This window comes from Dromiciops gliroides, chromosome 3 (assembly GCF_019393635.1).
Source record: "Dromiciops gliroides isolate mDroGli1 chromosome 3, mDroGli1.pri, whole genome shotgun sequence".
NCBI lineage: Eukaryota > Metazoa > Chordata > Mammalia > Microbiotheria > Microbiotheriidae > Dromiciops > Dromiciops gliroides.
Genome location: NC_057863.1, coordinates 526895060 through 526919952, shown reverse-complemented (window position 1 = coordinate 526919952; position 24893 = coordinate 526895060). Strand labels below are relative to the sequence as shown.

The window sequence follows — 24893 nt, the reverse complement described above, 5'->3', positions numbered from 1 at the left end:
AATCAAGAAAAATAAGATGCATATTTAAGATATGCGGCATTGGAAGACTAAGAATTATTGGTTTTGTAAATAAAGCTATTTCAGATCCTGGAAATGGTCTGGAATAGTGTTCCATATGATGTAAACATTGTGACAATCTCCTGTGAGAAAATTCCAATCCTAAAACATTTTTCTGTTTAAATCATTAAATGCAAGATAGTGTGTAAGATAGGTGTATACACACACATATATATACCTATAAATTCCTACTATAAGCTCTTCATCCCATCTTCCTCCACCTGCTCTTTTTCCCTCCATTGTCCCACTAGTAACTCTAGACATAGAGAAATTTGGATACCTTATTATATGAGAAATAATTATTAATAATCAATTTCTTGAGGGACCCAAGGATCAGTCCTTTCTCCCTCCCTTTCCCCATGCTCTCTCCTCCTCCACTCCACCTCTATCTCCAGAAAGTCAGTTCTCCTTAAGACGATTAAATCTCATCTGGGACAAACCCAAGGGAACAAAAAGAATGAAGATAGATTCTTTTGTCTAGATTTCAGAAGGACTGATGAGATTAAACCACACCTAGATAATGGACTACTCTGAGCTGAGCTTAATATTACTTTCCCTACCAAGAGTAGAGTGACCTGATATCATCCCTATATTTCATTATAATATAGACCACCTTTAAGGCATGTCAACCAATTAGATTTAAAATAATTCTAACCAATTAGATTTGTTTGATGTATAATGACCCAATTAGATTTGATTAATGTATAAAAACCTGCCTCTATAAAAAAAAAGGATAAAACCCCTTGGAAAACGCCACACAGTACTTTTTGAAGGGCTTTTCTCCTGCTCTCACTAACTGACATGCTGAAGCTCTCTCTCTGCCTCCACTATCATACAGCCTAGGACCATGAGAAATTAAGGAGACACATAGAATATCATCCATGAGTACCTTTAGGAAACATCTCTTTGTTTTATGGCTTGATAGAGAATTACTGAACATATTTATTTACCTTTATAGAGAATAGGTGAGAAATGTGTTGAATTAAATTTTATTTGACTAGGTAAAACAAAACAAAGCCTAACTCATTCTCCTCCAACAAGGAATCTTGAATGCATATCCTGAGATCCTAAGATATACATAACTTTGTTCAATAATTCTTTAATTATCAAGCCATAAAACAAAGAGATATGTTTCATAAAGGTGCTCATGAATGATATCCTATGCAATGTCCAAGGGAAGGGTGGCCTAAAGTTGGTGACAGATGATTCTGTGTTAACTGTACTCACCAACTCTGGAAAACAATATCTCATTTTCCTATATAAGATGAACAGATCCTCAAAAGAGATCAGCCTAGCAATTCATACAGGAAAAATAAGTTGTTGAAAAATGTATCTTATGCAGATTATAATATGCAATTTAAAGGGCAACTGATTTAGTCCACTCATCTTCAACAGGCTTTGCAGATACACACTGTCCTGTGATCAGAATTTAGTAAGAAAAAATATGTAGCGTAAGTTACATATGAAAAGTTATAGACTCCTAAACTCATATTTTATTATTAATATTCTCCCATATAAAGGCCAAATTTTAATTGGGGAGTGTTAGACAGCTCACCGTAATATTGGGGTAAGCAAGGAAATTAACAGCCTCTTTTAAAAAACGAAACAGGGTTTATTAACAGGAACAAATTTAAAACACAAGTAAGATTAGTAGAACTAGGGACAAGGGAAAAAGGGAATAGGGGAAGCAAAATAATATAACCTGAAATCACACCAACTGCACTCAACTGCACCGCATCTAACCCTCTCCCTCGTGCCCGCTGGAATGAATTGACTCCTCCCTTCTCTCTATCCCAAAAGGCCCCTCTTCCGCAGGAAACAGGGTCCACATACACACAGCCCCAAGCTAATTGGCTGGCAGCCCTGATTAACAGAATCAACAGGCGGCTGTACAAACACCAGCCACCCCAGTTTCTGGATGCCAGGGTCACCTGACTGCCCTCACCGAGCTTCCAGTCACTATAATTTGGCCAGGCCCACATAGGCGTTGGTGCAAGGTGATGATGTGAGCTGTAGCGCCATGGATGAAGCACCTTGCCAAAGCGGAAGGGGCAGCACCTGAGGCCAGCCAGGGCATGCACCAGGGCTGCTAATTTTAGCCAAAGATGGGGTCAGAGAAACCTCAATCACAATTAATTCTTTACACCCAACATTCTCCCAATAATGCAATATGGTGGTAAACTATGAAATGCCAGGATATTAGAGAAATTAAAATTTCAAATTATCCAAATGTCAACAAAAACACACATCATACAATTATATAGGTTGAAGAAAATCTCTAAGGATTACTTGCATAGAGGAAGTCATATAAAATCATCAAAATGAGTAGCTATCAAGGAGAAGTCATGAGACATGTAATGAGAGAAAAGGGTAATAGCTGATTTCTTATACATTACACTTAGAGTAAGCCTTCCAGGATAGTGTATACTTGCTCTCTAGAGGATTTAGGAAGAGATTACATTAAAGAGAGACCAGATTCATAAAAATATCAAAATAAATATGTAGAGAATCACAGTAGGACAGGTATGAATTTTTACAAGATTCTTCCTTCAAATGACTTCCCTAATGTTGGGCCATGGAAAACAATATAAGATGGACCATAGAAAGCAAACATTCCTCCTCATGAGATTGTGGCAAGAAAACTTTTGAAAATTACTGTCACTATAAACATACATCTTATTTCATCAAGTTTTACTATGTTTTTAGATTGCAGAGATGAGATTTTAAAGCATATGTGAACATACACAAAACTACTTTCTTAGGTCTCTTCTGAAGACCAAATTCTAATTCTTCAATGATGTGAGACAAATTAAAAATGGTCTAAATGTAATTACTAACAATCAGAACCTGAATATATATTTTCTAAAAATAAATAAACAGCAAATGAGAACATTTTCTCCTGATATTTATTACTTATATTGGTTAAAAATGTAATTGGTTTGACACCAAATTGTTCATTATAAAGAGCCTTTACTATGCTAGTTTTTTGGATGATATTACCCATTTTTTACATCCATCTTCAACACTGGTCTTTTGCTCTGAAAATTAGGAAAAATCAAACTGATTCTATTTTGTTACTGATTTCATTCTGTATCTCTGTTGACATTTTTGTAACTGCCTAAGTCATGTTTCATTTGTCTCAGAGTTATATTTAGAAAGTCAGTTTTCCTATAAATCACTTACTGTCTCTGAATTAAGTTCTGTTCTATTCTTGCCTTAAGGAAATCTGCTATCCTTGAAAGATGCAGGCACATGCAAGGAAATCTTGTCTGTTATCCAAGGTAGTCTGGTCCACTTTCACTAAACAGTCCTTGCAGGTGGACTCAAACAGGGAATACTTCTTATAACAGGATGGAAGGAGGGGTTGTTGCTATACCCTCACTCCTAATTTCTAGCCGATCATATTATTCCTCATGTCTATGACACTATAGTCTCTGAAACCAATCATATTGTTTTCCCCCTCTATGATGCTGCCTTTTATTCTGGATGTTCTTCCTTTTGTCCATAAAAGAGAGCTGTCCCTCTCATTTGGGGTCTTAGATTTTCAGAAGGGCCTGAGACCCTTTGCCCTTTGTCAATAAAATGATCGTGCTTGGAACTCTGGGACTCAATTTACCTTTATTTTGATCAACACACTCTTATAGGAAAAATTATTCAATCAAACAAACATTTCATTAATACTTGATATATGAAAGGAACCAACATTTGTAGAACAGGTACACAAAAATGACAAAGTTCTGGTTTCTGTACTCACTGATCATTACAATTTAGTAAGGGGAAAGAGAAAACCAATACAAAAACTGACAACTGCCTTATAAGCATCTGCCATACAAAATGTTAAAAAATGGTACCGTGGTTGAGTGGGAAAAAAAATAACAAACCATTGTGGTCATAAGGAAAACCTTCATGAAAAAGTTGGCATTTGATCTGGATCTTGAAAGATAATTCAAATTCTGATAAGCATAGATTGTGAGTAGGGGGGTGGCACAGATAAGGGCATTCTAGGGAGACAAAAAACTATAAACTATCTCAACCATAAAAGTCAGCCAGTCAGTGAAAAAGCATTTATTAAGGGCCTTCCACATTCCAGGAATAAGTGTAATGTATGTTTAGAGAAAAGAAAAGAGTACAGTTTTTCTTGGAAGTCTCTTGAAGGTTTGGGGTATAAGGAATTAATTGTGATTTGGAGTTTTTATAACCCCATCTTTGCCTCATCATGGTCAGACTGAAAAGATACAAGCTTTAAAAACCTAAGAGAAAAGCACCGGCCCTGGATTCAGGAGTACCTGAGTTCAAATCTGGCCTCAGACACTTGACACTTACTACCTGTGTGACCCTGGGCAAGTCACTTAATCCCCATTGCCTGCAAAAACAAAAAGAAAAAAACAATTGTTTAGGGCCAGCTAGGTGGCGCAGTGGATAGAGCACCGGCCCTGGAGTCAGGAGTACCTGAGTTCAAATCCAGCCTCAGACACTTAACACTTACTAGCTGTGTGACCCTGGGCAAGTCACTTAACCCCAATTGCCTCACTAAAACAAAACAAAACAAAACAAAAAAACCCTAAGAGAAGATGGGTGTGTACTTTAAGAGATTATAGAACAAACAACAGAAAGAACATTTATTGAGTCAAAGTATCAAAATTAAGTACGCCTAAACCCCATCTGGAGTTCCCCACACCCACATGGGCTTGGCCAAATTATAATGGGAACAGTTCAGGGGGTATGTTAAACCAACTGGAGACTCAGCATTGAGATAGAACCACCCTTCCTGTGAGAGAGGCAGGAAAGGGGACAGTTCTTTCAGAGAGAGTTAGAGGAAAAGGGAGAGGAGAGTTTTTCTGAGAGAAACGGGGAAGGAAGGGAGACAGAGGAGCTGCTGGTGTTTGACCTTTGGACAAAAGCAGAAGAGACTACAAAGCTAATTTTCCTTAGAGCTGCAGATTTTGGGTGGTGGTGAGTTTGTGTTTTTGAGGCAAAGCTAGCTCTTTGGAGCTGGCTGGGCTAGAGGCAGGTTTGGGGTGCCTGAAGCCTTTTTACCCCAGGGATTCAGATATTGTTCCTACCTCTATTAACCTCACTTATGTTTTAAATTTATTCCCATTAATAAACCTGTTTTGTTTCTTTTCTTACCCTAATATTAAGGTGAGCCACCCAATTAACTCTTCCAATACTAAATTTGGCCCTTACAGAGGTTAAGGGAGTGTGATTAGGAGGTTGTTGGTGACCTCTAAAAAGAGCAATTTAAGTAAAGTGAGGAAGCAGGGAAAAACCAGACTGACAAGAGATGAAGAACTAAGTAATAGGTTCAGCAGTAGAACTACTTAGTTCAAACTACTAGAAGTTGCAATGTACTTATTTTAGAAAGTGAAGTATAATATTCATATGGCATTTCAAATTAGTTAAAACATACTAAGAATGTGAAAATCCTTGAGAAAAAAATCTGATTTCTTTACCTCAAATGCCCATTCTTCTTCCTCTTCTCCATCAAGTAGCATATTTGTTTCTCTATATACTTTGCCTACTTCCAGATGCAGTGGGGATATATTAAACTCAATTCGCTGTAGTTTAAATCCTATTCCAACCCCAATGGCTTTTAAGAAGCTTTCTTTTAGTGCCTAAAATATCAAAAGATTGGATGTTTCAGTTAAAGTACTTGGAAGATAAAAAGTTGTTTCAAACAATATAAAATTTGTAAGCCCTACGTGTTTGGTTCTATGACTCTATGTTACTTTCCCCCAAACACACTATTACTAAAAAGTGTTTTCCTGCTGTCACAGAAACAGCACAGAGCTAAACACAGCATCCTGGATCTCATTCATATGATTCATGAAAAAAAAAAAAGGAATTTAGAAATGGTGACTTAGTACCATGTTTTATATCTTTAATAACACAAAATCTCCATTCTTCAACAAAACACAGGTCAAATGTGTTGGTACTAACCAGAAAATACTATATAAAATAATTTAAAAACCATAGATGACCACCTACTTAAATCAACTAATAGTTGAACTTCTGATGATCTGTAATACTTTTGTTTCCAAATTTTAACTGGAATAATGGGGGGTCTCTATTCCATAAATTTTGATTATCAAAATCAGAATAAAAGCATACCCAATGTCTATAAAATGTATCCAGCTGGGACCACTCATTTTCAAAAGCTTTGATTGTCTTCCATTCTCTCTCTGTAAACTGTCTATTCATAATGCGAAAAAATTCTGGAATTGAGCTTCGGCCTGTCAATTGAGAAAATATAGTATTACAATTAGATATTTTAACATTTGGGAAACATTTTCCAATATAACGTCTAGAAATATTAACATTGTATCCTTCACTGTTGTTCACTGTAATTTTATTATATCATACCCTAAATGTTTTATTTTAAATAAGTTCCTTTTTGGCTTCTTCTTCCATTACTCAAATACTTTAATGAAGTAATGGAAAAAAGACTGCAAAAAGGAACTTAATGCATACATAAAACACTTTAAAACAATAAAATACACCAAAGACTAAAAGACCATCTCCATCACAAAAGTAGTTAGTGTGAACTTATGATTCTGCTAGAATGACACCCTACTAAGGGGTGCCAGAACAGAAAACAATGAGACAGATGCCCACAGCTAAAGTGCTTCCAATATTACTAAGAGAAAGAAGATAAGAGCTGCGGCAACTGGAGAGGACCAGGGTGGTCATATGACATGAACCATGAGAAACAATGCTATCTTCCCACGGCCTGTTTCTAGACATAATAGCGAGCCAACAAAAGCTTGTCAAATATCAATACAATAATCCACTTCCAGTGACTCTTATTACAAATACCCCAAACTTCTGGGCAAGAAATTGAAGCCCTTAAGGGGAACAAGTGATGTTTTGAGCAGTATTAACAACTGAAGAAGGTTCAGAAAATAAAGGTAGATCTGGGCAGTGAGCAACTTATTGTGGAAAATATAAAATAGCAAACAAGACACAGGAAAAAGGATACTACCGGATAAGCCCAACAATTCACAAGAGACAATATGCAGAAAGGACTATAATAAAACAACTTCACCTATGTCTAAACATAAATGCACAAAGTATAAATAAGTACTAAACTAAATGATAAAAAAGCTTAAAGAGTTAAATGGCCTCAGAGTTGGCATGATATAATTTACAACTAAAACATAGTACTATAAGAGTATATGTTATTGAAAAGATATATTTAAGAAGAATGATGAAGTAGAGTTGCACAACTGGAGGAGAGTGAACATCCAAGAATTCACAGAAAATGAGATTAGGTTCATAAAGTCTAAAATTATAGAGCATAATTAGACTCAAGGGGGTGGAAACTTGTCATGAATTACTAAAAAACAAAAGAATCCAAGAAAGAAGAAAATATGGAGTGTCTAAGGAGACCAGTGTGAATTGTGAATACATGATAAATATGATTAAAGAGGAGACAGACAGATTGTTGTTGTTTGTCCTTCATTCTCGAAAAAGATCATGACATAGGGATGATGTCATGACTTGCAGTGAATTAGATTTAAGTGAGGGAGGGCTGTGTGTGAAGTCACCAACCTCACTCTCTCCTCCAGAACCCATCTGGGTCCAGTGGCAAGACAGATATCAGGATTACTGGACATGGCCCCAGATGTTTAAGGCAATTGGGGTTAAGTGGCTTGCCCAGGGTCACACAGCTAATAATTGTATGAGTTCACATTTGAACTCAGATCCTCTCAACTTCAAAGCTAGTGCTCTATCTACTATGCTACCTAGCTACTCCATAACAGGCGGGTTGAAAGGCAGGTAATAGGATGAATTCAAATCTTTAGCATTTTATGGAGTAACACAATAAGAGTAGTGTCAGGAACAATAAAGTGCTGCTTGAAGCCAAAATCCTACTATGGACATTGAAAAATTTATCTAAAATTTTCCCTTAATAATTATTAACAAGTTCCTCTCAGGTCATACTGTCCCCATGTCAGTCATTCTGAACACCCATGGATCATCATTCAAACCAAATTCATCATCCCACACTGCCTGATCTTGTATTACTATTCCCCTTAAGCTCTATCCCCACCCCCAACATACTCATAACCACCCACTCCGAAGTTACTCACACCTTTAACTATGGACTCTGGAAAGTCTGTTCCATGGGCAGCAAAAATAGCTTTCATCTTAAATCTTTTCCTTTTTCACTGTCTTCCAACTCTCACTCAAACATAGCTCCCTTCTAATGACACAGCATCCCTGGCTGCCCTTTATAGTAAAAGCTACACTTTCACTCACTCCCCTGTACTTAATCTCCACAGCCACTCAGGTTCTCCCATTAGCACCAGGACTCAGTAACCTCTCCTCCTCTGAGGTTCACTCTATCCATAAGTACCCCAAACCACATTCTGGTAGCTATTGCCCTCTGCTCAATGAATTCAATGCCTGGCTCTCAGTCTTTCTCCTTCCCAACTCCTGCTCTCACACTACCTCAGCATACATACTGAAATTCCCTCAAACACTGCAACTTCACAAATTCTCAAATTCCTCATTTCACATGTCCTATTCCTCTACCCTAACTCAGCCACACACAATGATGCCAATGATGGTCATACCTTCAATCTTGCCATCACCAACAAATCATCTGCTTCAATGTTTGTGAACTCTGAAATCCCTTTATCATATCCCACTCTTTTAGTTATGCCACCTCTCCCTCTGCCTTACAACTCCAAATCCAGTTGTGTATTCACGTCAAGATCTCCAACCCCTCAATATCTTAATTCTCTCCCAGATTACTGCCTTGGCACTGGCTACCCTTTCCTCCCTTCACTATGTTGACCCATCAGGAAACCAGTTCAACTCCATAATGCCCTCTTCTCTTAAGTTCCTTAAACCCCTTGTCACATTGCCCATCTTGCCTGGTTGAGCCTCTGCCTTGGATCACTCAAACCATATGACGTCTTTGTTCTTACATATGTGCTGCTGAACAATAGTGGAAAAAGTCATGCAACTGCCAGGCTGAGTATGTTACATAACCAAGTGGGCCCTCATTGCTGCAAGGCAATCCTTCTACACCTCCCTAATTAAGTCATTATTCCACTCATCACAGTGGCTCATCCAACCTTTTGTTTCCTTCTGTAAATCTCTCATGGCTCCTCCTTCCTCACCCATTCAGCTGAGAAACTTGCTTCATACTTTACTGAAAAAATTGAAGCCATTTGACAGAAACTCTTCCTCCTTATCTCACACTACATAGATGTCTTCTGCCAGTATTTCTTCCTTCAACCCTACTTCATATGAAAAGGTGGTTCTTTGCCAAATCTAACTGTTCTATACGCTCCCAAATGATCCCATTCCATTGTCTTCTTCAGCAGATTGATCCCTCTATAAACACCACACTCACTTATCTTCAAGCTCTGTTTACTAGATGCATCCTTCCTGACTACAAACATGCCCATTCCTCCCCATCCTCAAAAAGTTCTCCCTTCATCCATCCATCCCCCACTATCTCCTCAAATCTCTCCTGCCTTTTGTGGCTAAACTCCTTGAGAAGAGTTAAAATCTCAATTCCTTTCTTATTCTCTTGTTAACTCTACAGTCTGGCTTCCAAACTTATAATTTAACCAAAATTGTTCTCTCCATAGTTACTAATGCTCTTTTTTTGGGGGGAGGGGGCCAGGTGAGGCAATGAGGGTTAAGTGACTTGCCCAGGGTCACACAGCTAGTAAGTGTCAAATGTCTGAGGTCAGATTTGTACTATGGTCCTCCTGAATTCAGGGCCCGTGCTTTATTCACTGCGCCACCTACCTGCCCCCTAATGCTCTCTTAAGACCAATCCAATGGCCTTTCCTCAGTCCTCATTCTTTTTGACCTCTCTGCAGGCTCTGACAGCAGCAACCATCATCTCCCCATTGATACACACTCTCTCAGTTTTGGGGACACAACTTTCTGCTGGTTTTCCTCCTACCTATCAGACCTCTCCTCAGGCTCCTTTGCAGGATCTTCATCCAGTTCATGCTTGTTAGCAGTAGGTATCTCACAGCACTCTGTCCTAGGCCCTCTTCTCTTCTCCCTCTATACTATTTCACATGGTAATATCAACAGCTCATATTTATTCAATCATTATCTCTAGGCTGATGATTCTCAGATTTACTGATCCAGCCTAACATCTCTACTGACCTCCAGTCACCAACTCTAGTAAGACATTTCAAACTAAATGTCCTATATACATTTTATACTCATGTTCAAAATGGAATTCATTATCTTTCCCCAAAATCTTCTCCCCTTCTAGACTTCCCTATAACTGTCTAGGGCACTACCATTTCCCAAGTCACCTAAGCTTACAACCTATCATGCTTGATTCCCCACTCTCTCTCACTCAACCCATATCCTGTCTGTTACTAAGGCTGGTCAATTTTATCTTTGTAACTTCTCTTGTATAAGTTCCCTTCTTTCCTCTAACACTACCACAACCCATGTACAAAACCCTTATCTTCCTAAAGCACAGGTTTAACCACATCACCTCCTTCAACTCCAATGATTCCCTATTATCTTCTGAAACAAATATAAAATTAACTGTTTGGTGTTCAAAATCATTCATAACCTACCTCCTTTCCCACATGCCTTTACACCCCTTCCCTTTGCTCCAATGACACGGGTCTCCTTATTATTCCTAGAACAAGAAACCATCTCTGGACTCCAGTATCTAAATCCCATGCCTGGAATGTTCTCCTTTAACATCCTTTCCTCCTGGCTTCCATGGATTCCTTCAGGACCCAACTAAACTCCCACCTTATACAGGTCACTTTTAACAATCCCCTGGATTATTTTCAATCTCTCACATATATAGCCTTTTAGATAATTGTTCACCATGTTGTCTTCCCTCACTGGTTTGCGAGCTCCTCACAGGTAGCAGGGAGTAGGTTTTTTGACTGTTATACCTCTTTTTAACTTCAGTGCTTAGCAAGATGTCTAGCACATAAAACACAATTAATAAATCTTTACTGACTGCTAAAGACAACCAAAAGGGTTTTTATAGCTATATGAGGGAAGGGGGAGAGGAGGGTCCAAGAAAAATCAGAGGGCCCACTGGTCATTGGCAAGGAGATAAGCATAAATGATTGCAAAGAGACAGCTGAAGTAGCTAATTCTTATTTTGCTTCTATATTCTTTATCAAGAACTAATTTTATTCATAAAGTTGAAGAACCAAAAAAAAAAAGTTAATAAGGAGTTGAATGAGGAAGTGAACATCTCTGACTTTCATGAGTCCAAGTCATCAGAGCTAGATGAATTATGAACTACTCCCCAGCATATGGATGTAATAGTTGAGCTGCTATTGATGAAATTTGAAAAATCATAGAAAATATGAGAGGGACTATAATATTGCCAATAGTAGTAGACAAATAATTGATTTTGACTTTAAAATCTGTGAAAATTCTACATACCATTAAAACAGGTGTTCCTAAGGTGGTGCTCATGAATCTGGATTTTTTAACATTTTTTGGTAATTTTACATCAATATAATTGCTTTCCTACAAATTCTATGTATTTTATTTTATCCATTTAAAAACATTATTCTGAGAAGTTTAGACTTCACACTGTCAGCTGGGTCTATGATTAAAAAAAAAATTAAGAATTCCTATATTAAAGGGAAGTTTTTATAGCATTTAGAAAGGGAAACAGTGATCATTGGGAGTCAATAATGACTTAAAAGTGTCTGGAGAAAGTTACGTCCTTTTATGATATTTTTACTAGACAGGCAGACCAGAACAGTGCTGTTGACATAATACATTTGGATTTTTGGCAAGGAATGTAGTAAAGTGGTTCATGCTGTCCTCATGATCAAAATGGAGAGAAATTTCTAGTTGAGAGAATGTATATATTTAAAACCAACTTAATAAGTAGAATTCTAAGAATTATTAAAGTACCTATGACAATAAGAAGTTTAAAGCAGATTACCACAAAGATCTCCCTTTGGTCCTTACTCAGTTTTATCCATTACATGGATAAAGGAACTGATGACATGTTTATCAAATGTGAACATGACACAAAACTCAGGAGTAACTAAACATTCATTATTTAGAATCAAAGAGCCTGGGCTCATATCATGGCTCTATCACTTAATGCCTTTATAATAGCAAACATTTAATCTTTATGAGCCTCAGTTTCCTCAACTGAAAAATGTTGGATTAGGTCACCTTTAAGATATGTTATAACTATAAATCAATGATCCTATTTTTTTTTATTGATCTCCATAGGCTAGGACAGTGGGATGAATCTAATGAAATTTAATAGAGGTCCATGGATTTTTTAAAGCATAAGAAAAGGTATGGTTAGACAAATAATTCAAGTTAAAACAAAAAGATTTGGGGGTTTTAAAGGATTTCAAAACCCGGTATAAGTCAACAATGTACCATGACAGACAAAAGAGCTAATATGATCTTAGGCTGCACTGATATACTGTTTCCAAAATGAATGTGGTGGGGCAGCTAGGTGGCGCAGTGGATAAGAGCACTGGCCCTGGAGTCAGGAGTACCTGAGTTCAAATCTGACCTCAGACACTTAACACTTACTAGCTGTGTGACCCTGGGCAAGTCACTTAACCCCAATTGCCTCACCAAAACAAACAAAATGAATGTGGTAATAATCCATACTGTATTCTAGGTACTACACACTGAACATAATGTATACTACATACAAACTGAAGCATGCTCATTAAAGAGTAGTCAAAAAAAATGTTATACTTGCTTTCTTTGTCCCCCAAAAGAAGAACCTGAAATAACACGTAGAAGTTGATTTCATCTTGATACAGGGAGATGTCCTATTAAATTGGTACCAAAATAGAGTGGGTGGCCTACCTCATAGGGTCCCCAACCAGTTGGAGATTTCAAGCAAAGCTGGATAGGTTTTTTTGTTTGTTTGGGTTTTTTTGCCGGGGCAGTGAGGGTTACATAGCTAGTAAGGTCACATAGCTAGTAAGTATCAAGTGTCTGAGGCTGGATTTAAACTCAGGTACTCCTGAAACCAGGGCTGGTGCTTTATCCACTATGCCACCTAGCTGCCCCGGTTCATGGGATTCTTTATTGAGCTATTCAGACTAGAAAACCTCTGAGGCCTTTCAAATTCAAAAGCTCTGGGGAAAATGGAAGGAACTAAGATAAAGAATGGCAGAGTTCAGATTTGGGGACCTCTGAAACCAAAGTCTATTTGTCTTTTCTGGTAATTTTTTAACACAGGAGAATAGAGGGACTCAGGAAAAAGGGCTCTTCCAAATTTGTCCAGAGGACTTTTAGATCACCCATAATTGTAAAGGTGGTGAGATTAGTCAACCTGCCAAACAACTAGGGAAAGATCATTCTTATAACAGATTTTAACTACTACAGAATATTTCTTGGTATGCGTGTCTGCCTGTCTGCCCGTCTGCCCATCTGCTTGTCTATCTGTCTGAATTCAGTAGTATGCTTAGTGGCACATCATAGCACACATGCTTTTTTTTTTTAGTAGTATATTGTAGTTATACTGCTTCATAAAATAGATTCTAATAAAACATAATTCATACATAATTCATAAGGATTAAATATCAGGTACAGTAAGTTCTGTACTTTTATTTTTATGGCTATAAACTGTTAAAAAAAGAAAACTTGGCCTTTGCTATAGCTAAGATTAAGAGTTTCCCAAACAACAGAAGAAACTTGGGACTTTTCAAAGTGATATTATTGTTCTAAATACATTTCCTTACACAGATTATTCTCTGGAGCAATAAAAAATGCATAAATCAAATCACAAATACACTAAGCCATCCCCAAATAATTTGCTATTTCCTTCCCAAAAAGCTTAAAATATAAATTATTCTAAGCTGTTGTGGTATTATACAATTCTCCAAATGTTTACACTGGGGTAAGATGACTAAGGTGAGTCCCTAAATGTTTCTTGTCTGCCAGACCTACTATCTGTACTAGGGGAGGGTGCTAGAAACTGCAAAATGGAACGCTACAGGGTTTTTTTGGAAGCCCAATGAAACCAATTCCAACTCCTCTTCTTATTTGCCTTTCTAAGAACTTATTTGTCACACTTTAATTTAGCTTAAATTCTCATTATTGTAAGAATGTAAGCTTCTAAAGGGCAAATTTTATTTTTAATCTTGTGTCTCAGCACACAGCACAGTGCCTAATAATAGGCATTTAAATGCTTATTGACTGGATGATATACTCTGGATTCATGTATAAAGGGAGTGTCAATGTTGATGTGTTTCATTTAGTTCCTTCAGTAGTAAATCAATTCATTGTCAGTTATATGAGGGAAAGAGAAAGGGAAAGACGGGAAGTAAAGGGAAGAGAATGGGATGTCCATCAATTGGGGAATGGCTAAACTAGTTATGGTATAAGATTGTAACTGAATACTATTGTACTATAAGAAATGATGAGTAGAATGTTTTCAGAAAAATCTGGAAAGACTTACATGAACTGATACAAAATGAAGTGAGAAGAATCAGGAGAACATTGTACATAATAATAGCAATATTGTATGATGATTGTGAATGGCTTAGCTATTCGCAGTAATACAATGATCTGAAACAATTCTGAAGAACTCATGATGATATTACACCTCCAGGGAAAGAACTGATTAAGTCAGAATGCAGATCAAAGCACACCTCTTTTTAGTTTATTTTTCTTGCTGTTGTTGCTGTTTTGGTCTGTATTGTCTTTCACAACATGACTATTATGGAAATATATCTTGCATAACTACACATATATAACCTATATAAAATTACTTGTTTTTTTTCAGTGAGGGGTAAGAGAGAGAGGGAATGAATTTAGAATTCAAATTTTTTTAAAATGGATATCAATTTGTACATGTAATTGGAAAAACTAAAAGGTTGTGTTTTTTTTTAAAGAGGTGTTGCAACAGACTTTGCCAAAAGAATGGATATCATGGGTAAGAGATAGTGAGGAATCGAGTATGAATCCTAATTCCTAAGCCTCAGGGACTGAGAGGTTGGCATTTCCTTCTACAGTAATAGGGAAGACTTAGGGAGAAAGGGTAAAGATGTGTTTTGTTTTAGATATATCTAGTTTAAAATGTCTACTGGAAATTCAATTCAAGATGTCTGAAAAGCTGCTGGAGATGCGAGTTGAGAGATCTGTAGAGTCTAGGGTAGGGGATGTATGTTTGAGAATCATCAGCATACAGATGGCAATTAAATCCATGAGAGCTGATAAAATCACCAAGTAAAATAACACAGAGGGAGAAGAGAAGAAAGCTCAAAACAGTACCCTGAGAGGTACCTCTGGAGGAAGACTAAAGGAGACAGAGAAGGAATGGTGAGATAGGTAAGAAGAGAACCGAGAGAGTGGTGTCCTAAAACATGAGAAAGAAGAGAATATCAAGGAGGAGAGAGTGATCAACAAAGTAAAAGGCTTCAGAGAGGTCAAACACAATGAGGACTAAGTAACTATCATTGCATCTGGCAAGAGGTCAATAATAACATTGGAGAGAGCAGTTTTAGTAGAATTATAAGGTCAAAAAAGAGAGTTTAAGGGGTAAAGAAAATAATAAGAGGAGAAAAAGAGCGGACACCTATTGTAGACAGCCTCTTCAAGGAGTTTTAGCTACAAAAGTAAAGGACAATAGTTAAAGATGAAGTGAGGGGGTTTGTTTTTTTCTTTTGGTTGTTCTTTTTTTCCAGGATGGGTTAAACATGAGCAGTTTTATAGGCAGCAGAGAATGAGCCAATAGGGAGAGATTAAAAATATGTGAAAGAATGGGGATAAAAGAGTGCGTAATCTGTTAAGAGAAGATGGGATGGAATAGAATCACTTGAACAAGTAGAGGGGTTAGCTTAGGTAAGGAGCAAAGCCACTCCATCCTGAGACAAGAATGGAGGAGATAATGAGAGAAGGCATGTGAGTGATAGGATGATAAGGAATAGGGAAGATGTTCACAGCAAATGGTCTCAATTTTTTCTGTAAAATATGAGGCAAGGTTCTCAACTGAGAGGGTGGAAGGAAGGGAAGCCATTAGAAGTCTTAGGAATGATGAAGAGGTTCAGAAGAATCATTGTGAAGAGTGGAATAGTGAGTTGATAAGGGAGATATAGTAGGACTGCTTAGCAGTAGTGAGGGCAAGGAAATATAATTGACAATACATATTTTCTTTCCCCTGTCAGTATAAATGTACTTGAAATACAAATAACTGGAAGCATATATTATTTTACTTTGAAATACAAATCTTCATCCTACTATCTCTATTTTCTTTGCTTTATGGATATAAAAAAATAAAAAGCACAGCATAAACTGGCACAGCTTGTTTTCTCCAGGTCTGTTGCTGAAAAGTTGACAAACCATATTAATTAACAGAAGTTTACTTACTTTTCCTACCAAACTGAAGATCTACCAAGTCACTATGCTGACTTCATTGTTGTATGCCTGTGAAAACTTGACAGTATGCCAGTACCATGCCAGGAAAATGGATTACTTTCATTTGAATTGTCTTAGATTCTAAAGATCACTTGGTGAAATAAGGTACCAGACACTGAAGTTTTCTCAAGCTGAATTTCCAAGCTTTCAAACTAGGGGAAAGAGCATAACTCCAAAAGGCTGGCCATGTTGTTCGAATGCCAAATATATGTTTGCCTAAAATAATATTTTATGGAGAATTCACACAAGGCAAATGCTCACATGGCAATCAGAAAAAGTGATACATGGACACTAAAAAGTTCTCTCTGAAAAACTTTGCAATCAATTGTGAGACATGGGAAACATTGGCACAAGACCCCCCCCCTCCCAGCATGGCATGCCTACATCAAAGAAAGTGCTGTGCTCTATAAGCAAAGCAGGATTGCAGTAGCTCAAAAGAAACATGAGATGAAGAAATTTAGATATACCTTTACTCCAAATGTTCATATGGACTATTTGTGCACAATCTGTGTGCTCATATTGATCTGATTAGCCAGTCGGACACACTGCACCTTGACCCCAACATAGTGATGTCATTTTGGTCCTCTTAAAGCACTAAGGAAAACCACCACGACTAGTGCTCTTTTATTTGGTTCTTACAAAATTGGTGCTATCTTAAAATGTTTTAAGTAACTAACGTTCTCATACCTGCATAGTTTGGAATAAGTTTTAGTTTTTAAATAACTGTGGTGGAGCAAAACTCACAGAAAAACGTGCTGAAATCATCTTCTAACCAAGAACAGCTTGGAAGGTCAGAAGGAGGGAGCTGCTGTGCTGATATAGGAGTTGAGCCCAACCCCACAGTCACCCTGACACAGATCCAGTCCCAGGAAGGCCTCACCAGAGAAGCAGACCCCCAGAGCCTCTGAAATCAGCTGAAGCACCAGTGTTGTCTGGAAGTAAGCTCACAGTCTGGTGAGAGGGCTGAGCCCTTGGCAGGGGGGAGACTACAGGGTTCTATGCTGGTGCTGAGGCAGAACATGGGTTTTTTAACCCCTGCTGAGAACCAGGAAGTAGGCTTGAGTAGCAGGGGCCCAGGTGGGAGAGGGGCACAGGCTCATCAAAGCTGACAACCACAACACACAAAGCTGTTGATTAGCAAGTTGGTCTGGGGTCCTCTAAGGACTAGGGAACAGGCCGGGCAAGTGAAGAACCTGATTCTCCTTAAATCATACCACCTGAGACTTCTTAAACTTGGGATACTGCAGCCTAGAAACAGCGCCCCACTTTAAGGAGCTAAAAGTCTAGTAAAAGAAAGGCAAGATGAGCCGACAGAGAAAGGTGAGGACCATAGAAAGTTTCTTCAGTAACAAGGAAGACCAAGGGGCACCCTCAGAGGAAGATGTCAACATCAGGGCCCCTATATCTAAAGCTTCCAAGAAAAATAAGAATTGGTCTCAGGCCATAGAGGTGCTCAAAAAGGACTTTGAAGATAAAGTTAGAGAGGTAGAGGAAAAAATGGAAAGAGAAATGAGGGTGATGCAGGAAAGACATGAGAAAAAAAGACAACAGCTTGAAAAGTCAAATTGGCCAAATGGAAAAGGAGGTACAAAAGCTCTCTGATGAAAATAATTGCCTAAGAATTAGGATTGAACAAATGGAAGCCAGTGACTTTATGAGAAACCAAGACACAATAAAGCAAATCCAAATGAATAAAAGAAATAGAGGGCAATGTGAAATATCTTCTGGGAAAAACTGATGACCTGGAAAATAGGTCCAGGAGAGATAATTTGAAAATTATTGGTCTACCTGAAAACCATGATCAAGGAAAGACCTTAGACATCATCATTCCAAGAAATTGTGACAGAAAATTGCCCTGATATTCTGGAAGCAGAAGATAAAACAGAAATTGAAAGAATCTACTGATCACCTCCAGAAAGAGATCCCAAAAGGAAAACTCCTAGGAATATTATAGCCAAATTCCAGAGCTCTCAGGTCAAGTAGATAATATTGCAAGCTGCCAAAAAGAAAGAATTCAAGTACTGTGGAGCCCCAGTCAGGATAGCACAAGATCTAGCAGCTTCAACATCAAAGGACCGGAGGGCATGGAATATGATATTCCAGAGGGCAAAGGAAATGGGATTACAACCAAGAATCACCTACCCAGCAAAACTCAGCATTATCTTTCAGTGGAAAAAATAGGACTTTAATGAAAAAGAAGACTTTCAGATATTTGTGATGAAAAGACCTGAACTGAATGGCAAATTTGACTTTCAAATACAAGACCCGGGGGCAGCTAGATGGCGCAGTGGTTAAAGCACCGGCCCTGGATTCAGGAGTACCTGAGTTCAAATCCAGCCTCAGACACTTGACACTTACTAGCTGTGTGACCCTGGGCAAGTCACTTAACCCCCATTGCCTGCAAAAACAAAAACAACAAAAACAACAAAAAAAAAACAAATCCAAGACCCTAGAGAACCATAAAAAAATTGGAGCTGGGGAACATACCTAGGGTCGTACAGTGGGCGACTGTCTTGTGTCTGAGGCCGGGTTTTGGCTGGGATCCCCCTGGGTCCAGGAGTTATGATTTGTCAACTGTGTCACTTAGGTAAGTGATGACATCTTTAGCGTTAAATTGAGGGGTGAAGGGAATTCACTTGGGGAGGGGGAAGGGCAAAAGTGAAATCCTACATGAAAGTAACAGGAAAAGGCTTATGGAGTTGCGGAAGAGGAGATGGGAGAGCAGGGCAGTAAATGAATTTTACACTCATCAGAAAAGACTCAAAGACCTTAAACTCATCAGAGCTGCCTCAAGGAGGGACTAACAGACACACCTAACTGGGTGGAGTAATCTATTTAATCTGGGCAGTAAATGAGCCTAACACTCATCAAAATTGGCTCAAAGACCTAAATCTCATTAGAATTGGCTCAAGGAGGGAATAATGTACACACTCAATTGGGTGGAGTAATCTCTCTAACTCTGCAGGAAAATAGGAGGGGAAGGGGATAAAGAGAGAGGGGCAAAAGAAGGAAGGGCAGAGTCGGGGAGGGGACAGACAGAAGCAAATCCCTTTTGAAGAGTGATAGGATGAGATGGATAATAGAATAAATATCATGGGGAAGGGAATAGGATGGAAGGGAAACAGTTAACAAAAGTAATCATGAAAAAGAGAAAAGGGAGAAAAATTGTACAAAAAATATTTATAGCAACTCTTGGTGGAGGCTAAGAATTGAGAATCAAGGGAATGTCCATCAATTGAGGAATGATGGAAAAAGCTGTGTTATATGATTGTAGTGGAATGGTCTTGTGCTACAGGAAAGGACAAACAGGATGATCCCCAAAAAACCTTAAAAGACTAATGAACATCGATGTATAGTGAAATGAGCAGAGCTGGGAGGACATTGTGAATAGTGACAGCAGTATTGTTCAATGAGCAATTGTGAATGACTTAACTGCTCTCAATAGTGCAATGATCTAAGACAATCCCAAGGAACTAATGAGGAAGCTTACTATGCACCCCTATAGAAACAACTGATAAAAAGAACACTTGTGGATTGTACATATATAACCTGGTTGCTGTCTTGTGGAGGGGGGGAAGGAAAGGGAGGGAGGGAGGGAGAAAAATTTGGAACTCTAAATCTTATGAAAATTAATGTTGAAAGCTACCCTTACATGTAAATGGAAAATAAAATAAATGTTTGTTGCTGAAAAAAAATAAAATAACTGTGGTGGACTACATGCTGTTGTTAAGTTTATTACTTTTATGAATCAGGTTGTATTTTTCTATGCAAAAAGATTTTTTCTCCACAGAGGGAATCAAATAATATCTGAATCTTGTTTTCAAAAAAAAAGAACAGAATGGTAACAATCACTAAGCTTTTAAAATTCTGCAACAAATTTTATTTGTTTCTACACTTTACATTTCTGGATGTATTAACTATAATGCTCTCAGCTGATACCACTGCTTACCAAAAAAAAAAAAAAAACAACAAAAAAACAGAGAGACTGTACTCTACAAACTTTTTATTTACTTTTTATCCTAGGATTTACAAGTAGGAATACTTTATGAATGGATGACTTTGCAAAATTCATGTTTTCTTTTTAGGAAATACATTTTGTTTTGACATATCTGTCACTTCTCAATAACAATACCACCCACCATATTTCCTTTGCATTAAAAACTGCAAAAGCACATAATATAGTGACTGTGACTGACAATGCTAGTAACTGCATTTTTGTAGTTTACCATTTATTATTAACAGAAAGGAAGGATCACGTGGTTTACATTTACTAATTTGGAACCAACATTGTCCATCATAATAAACTCGATTATTGTTGCTTTTTAGTGTTTTGTGTCTTTGCACAATGTAGTCAGGATATTCTTGAGCTAGGTCTTGATTCAGACACTTAATAACTATGCCTTTAGTAAGAATAAGGGGTGAGGGTGGGGGTAGAGGGGTGACTTCAATTTGAAGCCTCCTGCATCATGTTGCATATAACTCCTACCTGATATCAAAAATCCCTTAGGATTAGGAAAAGGAGATACAAGATCTCTTTTACTCTGTCACATGCCATATAAGTCTCCAGGCTCCTGTGGGAGTATGAAATGAAGAGATGGTATCTTGCCATCCCATCCTGATGCATGTTTTTTTTTTTTTTTAAGTGAGGCAATTGGGGTTAAGTGACTTGCCCAAGGTCACACAGCTAGTAAGTGTTAAGTGTCTGAGGCTGGATTTGAATTCAGGTACTCTTGACTCCAGGGCCGATGCTCTATCCACTGTGCCACCTAGCTGCCCCCTGATGCATGTTCTTCTTGGTCTCCAGCTTCCTGTGGGAAGAGAAGTGCCATTCCATCTTATCAGCTCCCACTGAGAAGGTGTGGGGAGAGGGAACCATCCTCTCAAGTTTCTAGTCTGATCTCACATTTGGGGAAGGAGAGTATCACTACTTTTTCTTCTCCAAGTATTTGCATTCCTTGCCTAAAATGCCCAAGGCTCTGAAAGGACTCCACCCTTAGGTCATAATACTACTGATGACTGAAAATCTCTATTTTTTTTTTAATTTAGGGATTAAGAAACTTCCACTGGGTCATATCCTCTATATCCCAGTGATGTAGGTCACTAACCAAACTCCATTCCCCATCCCCTGCTACCCAATTCCTTCTTCCCATCCTCCTCAACTGGCCACCTCCAAAGTCCCAACCAAATGCTACTCCACCCCTTCCATTGTTCCCTCTGGAATATTAGCTCCATAGGCAATAAACTTCCTTTCATCTTAAACTTTTCCTTTCCTAATCCTTTCATTTGTTGGCTTTCATTAAAGACATGTCTCCCTCCTGAAGATAGACTCCCTGGTGACCATTTCTAGAACTATCTGCACTTTCACACAGCCCCCTTGATTCACTAGTCAAGGTCATTGAGTTGGAATTCTTGCTCCCTCTTGCCACTTCTATGTTCTTCCCCTACTGCCATCACTAAATAAACTTTCCTCTTTTGAGCGCTATATATGCCCCATCTACCTCCCAATCAAAATCCTGGTAGCTGTTGTCCACGAATATCTAGGATATTCTCTTTCCTTCTTAAAGCAGCTTAAATGGCTCACATTCTTTCTCTTGTCTCTGACTCCTACTTTTTCACGTGAGATATTAATATCCCATATCAGGCACACACAATGATGGTCATATCCTTGATCTTGCTATTACTCATAAATGTACCACTTGCATGTTCATGAGCTCTGGAATTCCCTTATCACAATTTATTGCCTTTCCACCTCTGTCTTCCATACCAAATCCTACTCTTTTTTTACACTACAAATTCAAATCCCCTGACTACTCAGTTCACTCCAAAGTTAATTTCCCCATTTTGACCCTTTGGTAAAAAAGCTCAACTTTATACTGCTCTTCTCTTGCTAATCCTTCATTCTAATCTCACCTGAAAAAGTGATCCTTCCCCTTGCCAAGTCAAACCCCTCTACTTTGTGATGTTTAAAATCTAAATGTGTGGTGGCCTTAAATTAGAAGCTTTAGCACCAGTCTTTGGGCATTAAGCATTATAGGTATTCACATGGAGTTCGGAAAGTTAAGAAAAGGCCTACAGTTCCAGCCTGGTCTGGTTCTTCCTCAAGTCCTCCACCATGAGCCTGTTAGAGAATGGAAGGGATATGAGCATTCCCACACTTGAACAATATATATATAGCCCATGCAGTATGCCAGGCTTAAAATAGGTGGATGGGCTATACGTCCATGCCATCGAACATATTGGAGGAAACTGAGTCAGGCTTAATCAGATGCACGGGATTGAGACGTCCATGGCATCAGGCATATTGGAAGGGGAATAGAAGCCAGGTGTAGAATGAGATGGGTGGGATGAAAATTTTGAGCCATCTCTAATCAGCAGTCAATCACTCTCACCCAATACAATCAGCTCAGATTAATCTCCAGGTGGGTCTGAGCATCTGCTAAATCCCATTATTTTATCACAACTTGAACAAGTGATCCTACTTCATTCTATCTTCTCTAGCATATTGTCCTCTCTTTCATGACCACTCTCTTGTCTATCTTTTTTTTTTTTTGGTGGAGCAATGAGGGTTAAATGACTTGCTCAGGGTCACACAGCCAGAAAGTGGCAAGTGTCTGAGGCTGGATTTGAACTCAGGTCCTCTTGAATCCAGGGCCGGTATCCACTGCGCCACCTAGAATATTAAATTTGATGGGGACAGCTAAGGATATATTTAGAAAACTAAAAATATAAATCCAAATTACAAAACAAAGCTATAATATACTTAACAGAAACTTTTCATAAATGTCTGGCTGAATCACATATGGAAGAAAGTAAAAACACAGCTCTGTCAAGACCTTATCTCTCCAACCACAAGTAGCAACACCTCCAGGCTAACTCCTCACTTGGACTAACACATGAGGATTCTGAGGAGACAAGTACTCCAGGTTGTCAGATCCCAATTCTAAAGGTCACAAGTCCCTACCACTGCATTTACTATTAATAGCCAGCTACAGGACACAATTTGTTTAGAGTAAAAACATTAATTACATAATGGCATGCTAAGGAACAATAGTAAAGAAAAATTCCCTCCATAAAATTAGAATACATTCCCACAAATATAAACAGCATGAGGGGAAGAGTAGCCACAGAGAGTTCATTGCTATGGCCACCTCTAGCACAGATGTTTTTTCTCCTCTCCTAATGACTTCATCTTGTACTCTACCCAGAAAGAGTGTCTCTCATCTGGGTTTTCTGGGCCTGTTTCTCTCCACAGCTCAATTCCCAAAGGTCAAAGGACTTATCTTAACTCGCAAAACACCTCCGTTCTCATATTTTGAAGGACAGAGAATGATCCTCTGCTGGGTATTTTGTCTCCTACTGGGAAAGAGGTTCCACCACAAGACATCATGGTTAGTGGTGAGAGGAGGGGAAGACAGAGAAATACCTTCAAATGGAAAAATGATTCAGTCTCAAGGGAGGGATTCTTTTCCCACAGCTGCCTTTTCAAGTCAAAGAACTCATACTCCTCAGAGCTATCTCTTACCTCAACTTACTCACTATGGCATCTGTCTTGCCATCTGGGACATAACTGATCTCTTGCCATTCAACAGCCCTCTAATTCTATCACTCTTGACTGAAGAACTTCTCTACACCTTGTAAAGAAGTAATAAAGTGTAGTATTTCTGTATACTTCATTTAAGATCTTAACACCTAATCCAGTAGTTTGTGTTATATGCCCCTACTTTTTGGAATTTGGGCCTGGGGAAAAACAATTTTTCAAAGGTCTTCTGGGGGCAGCTAGGTGTCACAGTGGATAAAGCACCCGCCCTGGATTCAGGAGGACCCGAGTTCAAATGCAACCTCAGACACTTGACACTTACTAGCTGTTTGACCCTGGGCAAGTCACTTAACCCTCATTGCCCTGCAAAAAAAAAAAAAAAAAAGTCTTCCAAACAACTTCCACCTGAAAACACACAATGCACAGAACCAAATATATCAATGTTTATTTGTTTTTCTAAGGTAATTTAAGATTCTGAACTCTGGACATTCCAAATATGATATAGGAAGTAAAAACAATACAGAAAGCAATTGCTGTTGCAGTGTTCCAAATACAATAGCTTATAAGCAGATAGCCATTTCACCATATTTATAGCTGTAGCAACCTTTCATTAGTTTTAAGGCAATGTTTGGTTTTTTAAAATTTATTTCAATGCTATTTAAAATACGAATGTGTTCACATAGAACAAAACCTTTCAGAGAATTTCAATTTTAAACATGATTTGCAGATGCAAAGAAAGGTGGTTTTACAAATATAAGATAAATGTTCCACTAATTTACAAAAGGAACTATAACGATTGGAATGACGCCACCTGCTGGAGACTTACTGTAGAAGAGTTCCACCCATGAAGCGAAGGTCTTTGAGGGCAAGACCAGGAGTCTTTTCTTTGGCGTCAGGAAGTGACGCGGGCTAGTGGGAG

At 38.3% G+C, this 24893-nt stretch overlaps 1 protein-coding gene across 1 annotated transcript in view; it reads right to left on the bottom strand.

Moving 5' to 3' along the window:
* The window catches only part of AASDHPPT (aminoadipate-semialdehyde dehydrogenase-phosphopantetheinyl transferase), a 52973-nt gene that overhangs the window by 7095 nt on the left and 20985 nt on the right, over window positions 1-24893 (bottom strand). Inside the window, exons 3-4 of the mRNA XM_043994951.1 lie at window positions 6169-6290; window positions 5511-5672 (exon numbers count right to left, since the gene is read on the bottom strand). Of these exons, the coding sequence (XP_043850886.1) occupies window positions 5511-5672; window positions 6169-6290 (284 nt within the window). The remainder of the gene's footprint in view (window positions 1-5510; window positions 5673-6168; window positions 6291-24893) is intronic.